The sequence below is a fragment of the Schistocerca gregaria genome, chromosome X (genome assembly GCF_023897955.1).
Source record: "Schistocerca gregaria isolate iqSchGreg1 chromosome X, iqSchGreg1.2, whole genome shotgun sequence".
In the NCBI taxonomy this organism is placed as follows: Eukaryota; Metazoa; Arthropoda; class Insecta; order Orthoptera; family Acrididae; genus Schistocerca; species Schistocerca gregaria.
In genome coordinates, this window is record NC_064931.1 from 482,247,668 (window position 1) to 482,262,944 (window position 15,277).

Here is a 15,277-nt window from a genome sequence, read left to right on the forward strand (position 1 = left end):
TTATCTGTTTATGGTAATTATTCAAAAGACGATAGTATCATACTTCAGCCCGACTCTCTGCATGTGTCGTTTATGAACATTAATAACGGCGCGTGGAGTTGCCGCGATGTCTTAAGCGCCTTATCACTGTTCATGCGAGAGGACTGTCGTCATTAGTACGAGAAAGTTACGCAAATGCTCAGAGAATCCAAATGAAATATTTCTACAAAATAAAATGTCGCATCAAGGCCATTAGGAAGATTATGTCAATTAAGGATATTGATAGTCATCCTATCCTCTGCAATCCCAAAATTAATTTCTTTCGTGATCAGTATAAAAAAAGGGGAACAATATAATGTTACAAAATACCCTCCACGACAGTCTAGTGGACATCTGGAATGAATGTGTAATATATTCATGAAACCAATTATTATTATTATTATTATTATTATTATTATTATACATACTTCACGATAAGGCATCAGTGGGATAGTTGGGGGCGAGATTGTGAAAGAACAGTTCGACGACACAATAACTGTCATTGCTCACTCGGTCTAACAAGAATTAAAGTCAAATTCTCACGATCTCAAACGGAAATTTTAAAAAATGCTCCCAAAACTTGTATCAAAATCTTTTACGACGCCTTATAAGTGACAGCTATATCTGCTATTGTACCTACTCATAATGGTTATATGAAGGTCATTGCTAATGGACGGTAACTTCAGGTCGAAGAAACTCCACTAACTAGTTGACGGTGGCAGTTTTGTATTTTGTAGATGGCTAACATCAATACTCATATGGAACAAGCGTCAGTTTTAGCGCTGGCGTTGTGGCTAACCACGGCATACTGAAATCAGATTCGAAACTTACATAGCAAAATACAACCATCTGCTTCTCGATTTTAAGCATACACCTTCCCTAACAGATGGAACTTCACGTTTCGTGATTTAGTTTGTACACATGGTGAACAAAACCACAGTAATCACTTCCATCTTTTTCTTTTGCTGCCTGCCTATACTGTCTTACCATGAGGCAAACGTGAAGCTTCCATATAGCCATCCACTGCACAAACCTATAAAAAAATAGTGACCACTTGAATAAAAAGAATTATGAATTAATTTTCTCGACTCACTACGTGAACTGTAACAGTGTGTCAGATACTGGAAGGTAAAAAGCCTTTACGTGAGCATGAAATCTGTAAGATGCTAGATAACGTACCTGATATTACATAACCTAATCCGAATAAACTTTTTTTTTTAATCAAAAGTTACCAGGACGCGGTAGAGGCAGCCGTAAACATCTATATGGTACAATAAAAAGATTGACCGTACAGTTGGCAGATTAAAACTGTGACTCGAAACCGGACACACTCCTTTCGCATGTGCAGACACTAGCAACGGCTCGTTCCAAAAGCCGTACACGCTAAAACGGGCGTGGAAGACTCATTCAGTTCCAAGAACACGAGCCTAAGAGATGAAGAGTGTTGGTTTACGTGAGCCGCTTTTAACAACTAACTATGAACCCGGGCGATGCAGTGCTCTAACATCTATTGTTTATACACTCTCAATAAATAGAAAAAGTTGACACGCCGGATTTGCAGGTTCCTCATGATCTCATGGAAAATAAATGACGTGTTGGCTACATCTTTCTTTTCTGCGTTCTCCTATAACTCAAGCGTTCCAGTTTTCTTACCGGACAGACACGGAACAAAACTATTTTTATAAAGTACTCTCTTCTGGTCCAAAGAAAAACGGCCAAATACGGACTTCATTCGGGAACGGTAAACGTGATTGGTGGAGTACAATCGCTAGTATTCCTGTAACTAATATAAAAATAGTGAAACAAGCGCGTGAAATTTCGCTTCAATTTACTATTACAAAATCCTGTAAGATGAACTTGTGTAAAAACCTCCTGCAGAAACCCGTATAATGTAACGTTGTTTTTGGTGTTTTCTCTCCCATACTTTAACATTCAGATGAGTTTTGAGCTACGATCGCTATAGCGCTGTTATTGATCTGTGATCGTGTCAAACCATAAAAACTTTTGGTACCGTACCCGTTTAGTTCTTGCAACTTCGATAAGTCACAAATCTGCTACGAGTATCAACAGTTACTGCACCTAGAGTCAAGAGAGCGTAGGAAGATAATGAGAATATTTCGTCTTCTGAACACAATACGCAAATAGAAACTGAGCATCCTGATAGGGGGAGGTCACAGAAGAGCACTGTTAGCTCTAGTAAGATGATCATTGCTATGAAAATTACGTTGGACTTTATATGTGATTCGGGAACTGTCAATGAAAATATTGCGACGGGATTTACAAAGCAAAACATTGGTGGAAGTGCAGTTGTTACCATATCTGATGTAAACCATTGAAGGTAAAATCTAGACTACTAATTGAAACATTTAAAGTGAGTCAACTACTCTACCTCTGTATTGTTCCCTACCGCAGGATACGGTTACTCGTGGTGAACACTAAGGGAAGGATGGAGTCCAGAAACATTTGTCCCTACTGTGAAGCAAGGTGAAGTATCTGTCATGCTTTGAACAGTCATATATCTTGGATTTCAGTGGTCTTATGGTCACACTAGAAGAAAAGGTAACTGCTAGTGACGATAAAGTCATCTCAGGCGATTGAGGTCATTAAAAGCGCAGTCACTGTTCACAGACTGAGAAAACGAAGATTGAGGTCTAAGGTAACGGGAACGCAAAGGTCATTTGATATGGAAGTAGGATTGAGTAAGGATGTTCTTTTCACAGGAATCATTCCAGAATTTGCTTTAAGGAGATTAGAGAAACAACGGAAAATCTAAATCTGGATGGCCGGGAGAGAAGCGACACCATGCCTTTTCGAAAACGAGTACAATCCCATTCACTGTGCCAAGTCGCTCGACGATCGTAGAAGGTAGTTTTTCTTGCTCCGACAAACGTGGCTGAAAATAAAGTTGTTTGAAGAACATGACGACGAAATAGCACGTCTTCCTTGAAATTGTAAGTTACCAGATTTGAATATTATCAACCCTGTGTGTCCGGTTTTGGAACTGTAACATTATTTGCGTGGAATTGCGCAGAATGCCATTGATTACCAGTCAGGACTACAGGCATCAATACCCGAGACGACAGAGGCTATTTCGAACCCCCTACTACTGGGTCACACTAAGCCAGTAATTTAGTCAAGAGTACAGTTTTCAGTTACTAAAAGTGTGTGGACAAAATAATTTAGACAGAAGTTAAGAAAACGCTTCAGTGAGTCCGATCCAGTGAGTTGGATACTAGATAGTCGAATAGCTTCCCCTCTGCAACTTCACTGGCATGACGCAGCGAAGGTGGCACTATCACCTGTTCAGTACAGCGAATTACTAATCCTCCATCTTCGTTCCGCTCTCTTTTCAGTAATCTGTTTACTGTGCAATGGTAACATGGATCGACAAATTAATGAAGCGATAACCAAGTTTGTAACTGCGTATGTATGTTAAAGGTGACCCGTACAGAAACAAAATAAACCACAGTCGCAGCTCGACGCAAATCTCGTCGATGAATCTACATTCGTACACATTTTCCCTTCTATGGCATTTTAAAATCTTCTTCCACTCCTAAGATTAGCTTTGCTGCAAGATGCATTGCCTGATTCGTCATCGCTCTCGGAATAATCATGCACCGCCCACTCCACAGCAGTCAGTATTGCATTTATATGACAGTTCACCCTTAAGTGCTTGGCAGAGGGGTTTCTCTATATCTACCTCTACATCCGTACGCAGCAAATCACACTTAAATGCCTGGCAGAGGGTTCTCTATTAAAGCGAGCGGAAAAAATTAACACCTATATCTCTCCGTGCGAGGTCTAAGTTCCCTCATTTCATTAATAATCGTTTCTCCCCGTGTGTGTCAGCGTCAACAAAGTATTTTCGAATTCAGAGCAGACATTTGATGATTGAAATTTCGCGAGAAGACTCCGCCGCAACGAAAAACGCCTTTATTTTAATTTTGTCCACCCCTAATCCTGTATCATGCCAGTGACACACACTCACCTATTTCTCGATAATGCAAAACGTGCTGCTCTGCTTTGAACTTTCTCGATGTACTCCGTTAATCCTTATCTGGTAAGGACCCCTCACCACGAAGCAGTACTACAAAAAGAGGACGGACAAGTAGATCTGTCGCATCTTCCAAGTGTTATGACATAAATCGCAGTCTTTGGTTCACCTGCCCCACAACATTTTCTGTGTGTTCTTTCCAATTTAAGTCGTTCGTAATTGTATTACCTAGATATCCACTTGAATTTACGGCCTTTAGATTTGACAGCTTCATCGTGTAACCAAAGTTTAGCGGACTCCTTTTAGTACTCATGTGGATGACCTCACACTTTCCATTGTTTTGAGTCGATTGTCAACTTTCGCATAATAGAGAGATTTTTTCTAAATAGTTTTGCAAATTTTTTTGATCTTCTGATGTCTTTACTAGACGGTAAACGACAGCATGATCTGCAAACAACCGATGACGGCTGCTCAGATTGTCTCCTAAATCTCTTATATAGATAAGGAACAGTAGAGGGCCTTTAACACTAACTTGGGAAACTCCAGAAATCACTTCTGTTTTCTCGATGACTGCGACCTTTCTGACAGGAAATCACGAATCCAGTTGCACAACTAAGACGATACGCCACAGCATGCAATTTGATTAGAAGCCGCTTGTGAAGAACAGTGTTGGAAGGATTCTAGGAATCTACGAATAGAGATTCGATTCGAAATCGCCTGTCGATAACACTCAATAATTCGTGTGAAAAGGGAGTCAGTTGTGTTCCTGAAGAGCGACATTTTTTTGAATCCGATTGTCTGTCATAGATTACGTTCTTCGACGTATTTCGTTATGTTCGAACATAGTTTACATTCCAAAATCCTACTACAAATACATGTCAAAGATACAGGCCTATAATTCATCAAATTACTTTTATTTCCTTTCTGGTGTACTTTTGTGATCTATGCAACTTTGCAGTTTTTAGGCAGTGATCATTCGTCCAGCGAGCCGTTGTATGTGACTGCCGTAATTGGGGTTATTTCATCAGCATATTCCGAAAGAAAATAAATTGGGTTACGATCTGGACTAGAAGATTTGCATCTGTTAGGGTACTTACGTCGTTTAGATACATCGAGGGTATCAACTTCTGAATTACTCATGTTCTCAACTGTTCTTTATTTGAATTCTGGAATATTTACCTTGTCTGCTTTGATGAAGGAATTTCGGGAAATCGTGTTTAGTAAGTCTGCTTAAGTGGCACTGTCATCGGTAACATTACCATCGTTTTCGCGAAGTTCAGGTATTTATCTTGCTGCTGATATACTTAAATTACAACAACATACTAAAGCGTATGCGAAGACACACTCGCCCACTTGTCGATTACTCATTTATAAGAGCTACTTGCATTTATTATAGGTCTATTGTGAACCACGGCAAAGAAATTAAGACTGTGAGGTTTCCCGATTACAGTGTATTCCTCTCAAAGACGTGAAAGGAATTGGCAAAGCAGCTGAAAGGAATGAATAGTGTCTTGGAAAGAAGTTATAATACGAACATCGAGTGAAGTAAACCAAGGATTTTCCATTTCAGTAGCAGACTATGTGACAATGGCTGAATTAGAGAGTAAACAACACGTAGAATGGCGACAGTAAGAAAGGCGTTTCCGAAAAACAAATTTGTTAACATCAAATGGTTCAAATGGCTCGAACACTATGGACCTTAACATCTGAGGTCATCAGTCCCCTAGAACTTAGAACTACATGAACCTAAGGACATCATAGACATCCATGCCCGAGGCAGGATTCGAACCTGCGACCGTAGCAGCAGCGTGGTTCCGGACTGAAGCGCCTAGAACCACTCGGCCGCAGCGGCCGGCTGTTAATATCGAACATAAATTCAAACGTTAGGAAGTTTATCCTGAATATATCGGACAAGGATGAATAAACCATCCGTCCAAGAAGTTTCGAGACTCATTTTATTCTAGGTGTGCAAGCTGCGTCAGTGCAATAACAACGGTGGCAGCTTGAACTTCCAACTGTAAACAACAATGTGAATTCGACCAGTCAGTTGTGAGCATGTAGCGTTAAGTAGTGGACGTGCCGTCGTTGTGTGTCAACAGAGTGTGACAAATCGCACCGGAACATTATCTACAAATCAAGTGTTTAAGACACACTCTAGAATGTTGCGAAGAAGTGAAAAGTGTGTGCAAAGTTCGCCCCGCGCACTTAGACTCCGGAACAAAAACAAACGCGTGGCCACCTGCCGCGGCTCAATTGAAATAAAAACGTGGACAGTTCTTCTCTAGGAAAAAATCATCACGGATAACGAGACTCTGATACCAATACAAACTTACAACAAAAAGAAAAATAGCTGAAATTCACATGACGGGTCAACGCTTTGACGATATAATCGACTTCCAAGCCACTGTCACGCGCGAGTCTAACAATATCCGAAAGGAGGACTTTTGTGACCGTTTTAAAATGTTGTATGAACGTTCTGTGCGTTGTATTCATGTGTACGGAGACTGTGTAGAATACCTAAAGCACCAAGAACATCGTCTTAACATTTCTATAGTTTTTTTTGTTAATCCAAACTCGAAACATTTTGGACTGACAGGGTAGAAGGTTTTGAAATGTGGCGCTACAGGACAATGTTGTGGATTAGATAGATAGGATAACTAACTGGGTGGTAGTGAAACTAATTGGAAAGAAGAGAAATGACTAGGTTCCCAGGGCACGAATAAATCGTCAATTTTGTAATGGAGGGAAGTGCTAGGGGTACAAAATTGTAGAGGTAGGCTCGACTACAAGGAGGTATGTTGGTAGCAGTAGTGGTGCAGAAATGACGAGGCCTGGAAGGGATAGAGTGAAGTTGTGACTGACCTGGACGCGGCGGCGGTCCTGCGCTTGGCGGGCAGCTGGTCCGCGGGCTGCGCGTCGGCCAGAGGCAGCGGCAGCGCCGCAGAGTCCTCGGCGTCGACGTCCGGCCCCAGGCCGGCGTCGGGGCTGTCGGCCAGCGGCTTGGCGTCCGGCGGCGCGGCGCCCGTCTGCACCAACAGCGCGCGGCACGACCGCTGCAAGCCGCGCAGCATCGCCTCTGCTTGCTCGATTTGCTGAAACAGGCCACCGCGTCGTTCGTCACGCGTTCGTTGCCGCCACTCCACACGACACACAACACGACACACAACACACCACATACAACAGACAACACACAACTCTACGTGAAGAGGGAGCGCAGTGCAAATGTATAAGTAGGAAACACACTCTTGCCATCTTAAAAATGGTTTAAATGGCTCTGAGCACTATGGGACTTAACTTCTGAGGTCATCAGTCCACTAGAACTTAGAAAAACTTAAACCTAACTAACCTAAGGACATAAAACACATCCATGCCCGAAGCAGGATTCGAACCTGCGACCGTATCGGTCGCGCAGTTATAGACTGTAGCGCCTAGAACCGCTCGGCCACCCCGGCCGGCTTGCCATCTTACGCCGAAGTCAATAACAACACCGCTTCTCGAGACACACTGTTCTGTTACTACTACTAACGTCGTCGTCGATCATCATCATCATCATCATCATGTTTCTAGTCCTCTACCGTCCTCTGACCTTATGATAACGTCGCTTTACTCCACCCTGTATTGTATAGCCTCTTGGGCAGAAATTTATCAAAAAACGAGCCGGACAAGGTACAAAAAGTAAGAGCTGAGTGTGCCAGCACTGCACGATTCCGCCTGATTTCCACGTAAACATCGGATAACGAAGGGCGACCTACACTGGCCTGCAGATTTGATCTTCACATTTATCACACACCGACGGAGAAAGAGCCTCAACACCAAAAAATAACTAATGCGGAGGCATCAAATTTCCGGAATGCATATGTCTAGACAACATATTGAAGAGATTAACACAGAAAGATCGCAGGTTAATGTAAGTGCGCGATAAACTACTGCAAATGTGCATTAATAACAAGTGCAACCGCCACAGTGTTCAAAGCAAGCATGCAAACGTGCATGCATTGTGTTTTGCAGGTGCCTGATGTCAATTCGTTGGAAGGGGTTCCACGCCTGTTGCACTTGGGCGGTAAATACAGAGACATTTAATGGTGTTTGTGGATGACGCAGGAGCTGTCGTCCAATAATGTTGCATATATGTTCGACTGGAGACATATCTGATGATCGAGTAAGCCAAGACAACATGTGAACACACTGTCGACCATACTCGGTTACAACAGCGGTATGTGAGCGAGCATTATCCTGTTGGAAAACCATCCTGGAATGCTGTTCATGAATGGCTGCACAACAGGTCGAATCACCAAAATGAAATGGGATAACCACGAGAGTGCTTCTGCTATCATACGTAATCGCATGCAAGACCATAACTCTGGTTATACACTCCTGGAAATGGAAAAAAGAACACATTGACACCGGTGTGTCAGACCCACCATACTTGCTCCGGACAATGCGAGAGGGCTGTACAAGCAATGATCACACGCACGGCACAGCGGACACACCAGGAACCGCGGTGTTGGCCGTCGAATGGCGCTAGCTGCGCAGCATTTGTGCACCGCCGCCGTCAGTGTCAGCCAGTTTGCCGTGGCATACGGAGCTCCATCGCAGTCTTTAACACTGGTAGCATGCCGCGACAGCGTGGACGTGAACCGTATGTGCAGTTGACGGACTTTGAGCGAGGGCGTATAGTGGGCATGCGGGAGGCCGGGTGGACGTACCGCCGAATTGCTCATCACGTGGGGCGTGAGGTCTCCACAGTACATCGATGTTGTCGCCAGTGGTCGGCGGAAGGTGCACGTGCCCGACGACCTGGGACCGGACCGCAGCGACGCACGGATGCACGCCAAGACCGTAGGATCCTACGCAGTGCCGTAAGGGACCGCACCGCCACTTCCCAGCAAATTAGGGACACTGTTGCTCCTGGGGTAGCGGCGAGGACCATTCGCAACCGTCTCCATGAAGCTGGGCTACGGTCTCGCACACCGTTAGGCCGTCTTCCGCTCACGCCCCAACATCGTGCAGCCCGCCTCCAGTGGTGTCGCGACAGGCGTGAATGGAGGGACGAATGGAGACGTGTCGTCTTCAGCGATGAGAGTCGCTTCTGCCTTGGTGCCAATGATGGTCGTATGCGTGTTTGGCGCCGTGCAGGTGAGCGCCACAATCAGGACTGCATACGACCGAGACACACAGGGCCAACACCCGGCATCATGGTGTGGGGAGCGATCTCCTACACTGGCCGTACACCTCTGGTGATCGTCGAGTGGACACTGAATAGTGCATGGTACATCTAAACCGTCATCGAACCCATCGTTCTACCATTCCTAGACCGGCAAGGGAACTTGCTGTTCCAACAGGACAATGCACGTCCGCATGTATCCCGTGCCACCCAACGTGCTCTGGAAGGTGTAAGTCAACTACCCTGGCCAGCAAGATCTCCGGATCTGTCCCCCATTGAGCATGTTTGGGACTGGATGAAGTGTCGTCTCACGCGGTCTGCACGTCCAGCACGAACGCTGGTCCAACTGAGGCGCCAGGTGGAAATGGCATGGCAAGCCGTTCCACAGGACTACATCCAGCATCTCTACGATCGTCTCCATGGGAGAATAGCAGCCTGCATTGCTGCGAAAGGTGGATATACACTGTACTAGTGCCGACATTGTGCATGCTCTGTTGCCTGTGTCTATGTGCCTGTGGTTCTGTCAGTGTGATCATGTGATGTATCTGACCCCAGGAATGTGTCAATAAAGTTTCCCCTTCCTGGGACAATGAATTCACGGTGTTCTTATTTCAATTTCCAGGAGTGTAGGATCAGTGCGTCTAGCACGCCGCTAGGTTAGTTGCAGCCCACAACTGGCTTGCTTCTAACCAACACACGGCCACTCACTGCCACTAGTTTACATTAGACCTCCACCTTGCCGTCCAATGAGCTCTCGCTTGACAATAATGTAGTCCCAAACGGGGGTGGTTTGGGGTCAGTTGAATGCACTCTACAGAGCGTCTGGCTCGGAGCTGTCCTTGAAGTATCCGAGTTTTAACAGTTCTTTGTGTCACTTTGATGCCAAGTACCGCTCAAATTGCTGTTGCAGATGCAGTACGATGCACCAGAGGCCTCGTGGCCGTCCGGAGCTCAGGCTTCTTGTGGCCGTACACGCTCGTGACCACCGCTGCCAACGATCACGTACTTTGGCTACATTCCTGTCAGGTCTTTCTGCAATACAGCAGAAGGAACATCCAGCTTCTCGCAGCCCTGTTACATGGCCTCGTTCAAACTCAGTGAGGTGTTGATAATGGCGTCTTTGTCACCTTAAAGGCATTCTTGACTAACGTCAACTCACCATGTCCAGTCTCAAAGATAATTGATGCTCACGACCGGTACAGTGTTTACTTGAAGCAAACCTGATTTTCATTCTCACAGTGGCGCTACTAGCGCCACTCTTATACGACTGTCGCGAAGTGTGAATAGGCATCTTTCAGATGTAGGAACACCCCTAACAACTTTCGTTAACGTCGCACAACTCCTCCTCGGTGCTGCGAGTTTTTTCCGTTAGTGTATTTTCCACCTCCCTTAGAGAAATTTTTATCTCACAACATATCAAACATACAAACAGTTAACATTTCTTTTTGAGTGATTTCTAATGCAATGAAAGCAGTGTCACTACTGACCTTACTTCAAAATACTAGTCCCACCGCATACGATTACTTGTCGAAAACCTTGTAAATCCTACTACTGCACAGTTATTTCATGTTACCATCTTAGATGGTTACCCTGTATATTTACATCGCAAAAAAATATCGATGTGACATGTGACCAAACCTGAATTCCTCTAACTCCTCTCCCCCCCCCCCCCCCCCCCAACCCAGCCCATCCCACCCCGGCACACATTTAAGATTTATAATTTATATATAAGATCTATAATTTATGAAGAACAAAAAGAAAGCAAGACATCACATGAAGCGTTAATCAAAGCAAGAACACTACATGACGTGAGCACACACACAAGTACACATAAGCGCATGCACGGAAGTCCTTGTCTCTGACAAATTTTCCTACCTCGTTTTACTGAAGCCATTCCTCACGCATCAGAGTGCAACGATTAATCAAATCCGGCTGAAAAATTGCTTGCATGAAAACCGTATTAAAGTCCATTAAAACTGTCATTCTGATGTATAACAAACTAAGAACCTTCCTGCGACGAAATTAGTCGCTATTGTTCTAATCCGTAAGTGTACGAGCATAGAGTAGGTTTTCTTTGGAGCTGATGGACTGTTCTGAGAATAATAAGTAATTTAGTGAAAGGGATGCTGTACGAACGTTACCGCATAGTATCCGAAACTTTCCATTACCACGGATTTTGTCCCTGTGCGAAGCACTGCCACCTCTATTTGTATGTATAATACTAACGTGTTAGTTACTTACAGGAGAAATTAGAACTAACTGGAAATTAGTTTTTTTTTCCTTCTAAGGCCGGAAGAAATTTCTCTTATTAAACTTTATATACAACTAACCTTTGTAACTGAACAATAGTTCCTTCGCCAAACATGGCAGTTACAGTGAATATCGACCAAATATACATGGATGAAAGCCATCAGCTTAGTACAGAGGCAGAAGAAAGTTAATAATATAACGCCTTATCAGAGTGGCATTTGAGCTGCACAGCAAATACTACTATTCGTATATTAATGTCAGTAATAGTTTTAGTTTGTGAATTTAGAACTGAAAAGCTTGTTTTCCATGTCACGGGACCACTAGAATAATGAACATAGCAATAAGATTACTATTACGGTGAACGTAACCACCACGTTTCAGTATGTGCCGATGACTGCCAGTCATAATATTTCGTATCACTTCGTAATCACACTCTTGTCGGCATATGATGATTAAATATGGTCGTCCTACAAGCCAGTACTGAACTCACGAAACAAGAAACACTTGCCTCCAGAAAACCTGTCCAATCTGGGAGTCTGTAAATACGGCCATCTAACTGACGCCTTGGCCAACTAATATAGCAGCAATCCGTCAGTAGGCCAGCGTGCTATGGGTCTCTCATAATTAATTTTCTCTGAAGTTTTAGAAAAGACGGCGACAAGAAAACTAATGCGGACCAGCACACGGATGACGTTTGCAGCGAGGTCGGTCAGCGCTTGGAAACTATCACACAGGACATGCTCGTCAGGAAGCTGCGACAGTAACGCTACCTAAACGCGGTTGTCAGCTACATCTGACGCGCCAACCATACAGATTTTGCTTCTGAAAACGTACCTGCGCGAAATAGCTATATTAACATCACTCAGAACTGTCAAAGTTGCGTGGAGAAAAATCCCAAAAAGCGTCAAAATTGGATGTTCAAGCAAGTCGAACATGGATCCCCTACTTCATACCGCAGTGTGCTAATAAATATGTTGTGGCACAAATAATAGATACGTGATCACGGTATGTAGTTTTAAGTTGCTTGTTTGAGATGAACTTGGCAGATAGGGAGGCAAGTTTCGTTTCTACCTAATCGGAACTATCAGCATACACCCATGTAATGCGGAATTGACTGCTAGACGTTACTAGAGGCGGATTGCCAGTATAAATGGAGGCGGGGAATATTGTGTTATCGGTAGAAAACCGATAAGAGCTGAGTGGTTACGTCAGGTCTCTGTGACTTCGAACGTGGACCCGTCATTGAGTGTCACCTGTGTAACCAACCCATCAGGGACATTTCATGAAATGGAAACGTGAATTAACAACCACAGCTAAGCCAAGACCTAGCAGACCTCATGCACCGATCGTCGAGCATTGCTGAGATAAAAATGCATGAAATCAGCTAGAGGAGTGACACTTAAGCTCCTAAAGTGCTACCAACACTCCAGCCCGCAGAATAACTGTGTGCAGCGAGTTCAAAAGAATGGGGTACAATGCTAGAGCAGATCCCCGTATTTCTGTAGTCGGTGCTAAATGAAGGTTGAGGTAGTGTGAAGAGCGACGCCCCTGGACACTGGATGACTGGAAACGAATAATTTGGGTGATGAATCACGTTATACCCTGCGTGAATCCGATGGAAGGGTTTGACAAATGCCTGCCATAAGTTGTAGTGCCAGCAGTGAAGTACAGAGGAGGTGAACCGTTCAGAGACTGTCACTGATTGTATCAGCATAACAGTGCACCCTATAGGCAATGACTTATGGGCAATAACATTCCTGAAATTGGCTGGCCTCCCCAGAGTATCTAACTGAGCATAAAGGAACATCTTTGGGACGCGTTAGAACGTCGACTTCGCTCCACACCCCAACGTTCAACATCACTACCCTATCTGGTTTCAGCTCTTAAGGAAGAATGGGCCGCGATTTCTCTGCAGGCGTTCAGACAGCTCACTGAAAACGTCTTCAGCAGAATTCAACCCGTCATAATGACGAAATGTGCACACATCCCACATTAATGTACACTAATAGGTGTCCAGGTATTTTGGGTCAGATTGTTTACATTGGTTGATTAAAACATCTGGACACGTTTATAATCCGCATCCCACACCTTTGCATCTACATATATAGTAGGCCTTTTAACCACTGACATACCATTATCTGACATTTTATTGTAAAAAATTGTACGAAAAACGCATCTTGTATGCGTTTTCAATATTGTGGAGCACTGAAGCAGCATGTTTGATTCTTTGCAAGTTCTAATACAAAAGCTACCAAATATGACAATTTAGATCAGTGAGCTGTATTCCAATATGGCGGTTCACCGTGTGACGTAGAAAACAATCTTCAATCTGATTCATGCTCTGGAGCGATTTACCGAAATCTGACAGGACTTATGCGAATTTGACGCAAAGTGATATTCCTACGATATGACGCAACTCAATTCATCCCGCACCATTTTTACGTTAGCTTTCATGTACAGTGTGAGGGCGGCTTATGTACGAAGTTTAAAGCTATACAACCCTAGAGATGTCGGCGCATCGACACAAAATACACGAGTCAAAATTGCTGCAACGTTTCCCCGTCCTACTGCCTCGTTTCTGTTATACACTGCACATAAAGAAATAGCTGCCACAGCATCAAAGAGTTATGCAGTTAGCCTGATACACGTGCAAAATTATCTGCCTTAAAGATGGGCACATACTAGTAACGAGTCTTTGTGTCACTTCTTTCTTAAGTCGAAGAAGTAGTACCGGATCTCATTCTTAACATCACTGTCGTTTTCAGATAACTATATTTTGATGCTTTTACTACGCAAGCATAAGAACCGCTGAGCCACCAGAATCTATTAATGTAGACGTTAGCCAGACGCACGATGCTCTGACGGAAACGGCCGTCACCGTCTGCACAAGCAGAACTTACAATTAGTTGTAGGAAACCGCTGTATGGCATCTGTGTGACGCAGTTCAGGAAACATACTACAGCTTTTTAGATTACGTTACCTATCATTCCTGCAACGCAGATTCATTTCAAATCTTGCTTCTCAGGAGAGGAAGCGAACAAAAAACGACGGAAAGTAACATCATTGCATTAAAAGCAAAAATGTGCTATAATTCTCTTTTTTTACAACTTAGAAATGTGTAATAGGCCGGTAGTCTAGCTCGCACTCTGGCCTCCTGGAGGCAGTGTGCTACGAATTCCGCTATCCGAACACTGAGTTGCAACTTGTCACTGGGCCGTTTCCAACATTTCGAACTCAACAGAGGTTCCAACGATGCCGCGATTCTTTCTTGAAACCTTCAAGAGGAATGTGAGGTTCGTTAGGATGGCGTCACTGGCAGCGAGCTGTCCGCAGGGATCCAGGTTCAACCTCCGGTTGATATTTTCAGAAGATCACGAACATTCATTACAATGGGTACATCGCTAATGAGTACAATTTTGCCGTATCAGATTTAAGGTTAACGTTCAGCCACTTCATTTCAGTGTAGTGTTTCCAGTTCGGCAACTCAAGTCTGAACAAGGGATATTCCATATTTTGTTCCTGTCAGCAACATTTACAGCAGTACTTCTAGATTATTCACAAACGTTCTTGCAGATGCAGATCCCAACGAGATATTTTTGACACACAGCTTACTATCAGTTTTAGAAATGGCAGTATCATCCACAGTGTTCGAAAGAAAAAGTTGGTCGCTTGTTTTTCAAGCACTGTGCAAGCTTTCGAGAACTTTAAATGATTGCAGTCTCTTTTGCAAGCACCTGCCACATCCAAATGATAAACTAATTAGTCCTTCCGTTAGAGGAAATGTTATTTACAGCGACAGACAGATGCGCAACAACTGTACTGCATGCAACACTGACAGAACTGATTCTACA

General features: G+C 43.9%; 1 protein-coding gene across 3 annotated transcripts in view; it reads right to left on the reverse strand.

Moving 5' to 3' along the window:
• LOC126298945 (uncharacterized) overlaps window positions 1-15,277 on the reverse strand; it is an 828,858-nt gene that overhangs the window by 13,488 nt on the left and 800,093 nt on the right. For all 3 annotated transcript variants that reach the window (XM_049990548.1, XM_049990546.1, XM_049990547.1), the window contains one exon: window positions 6,875-7,104. In XM_049990548.1, coding sequence (XP_049846505.1) covers window positions 6,875-7,104 — 230 coding nt within the window. The remainder of the gene's footprint in view (window positions 1-6,874; window positions 7,105-15,277) is intronic.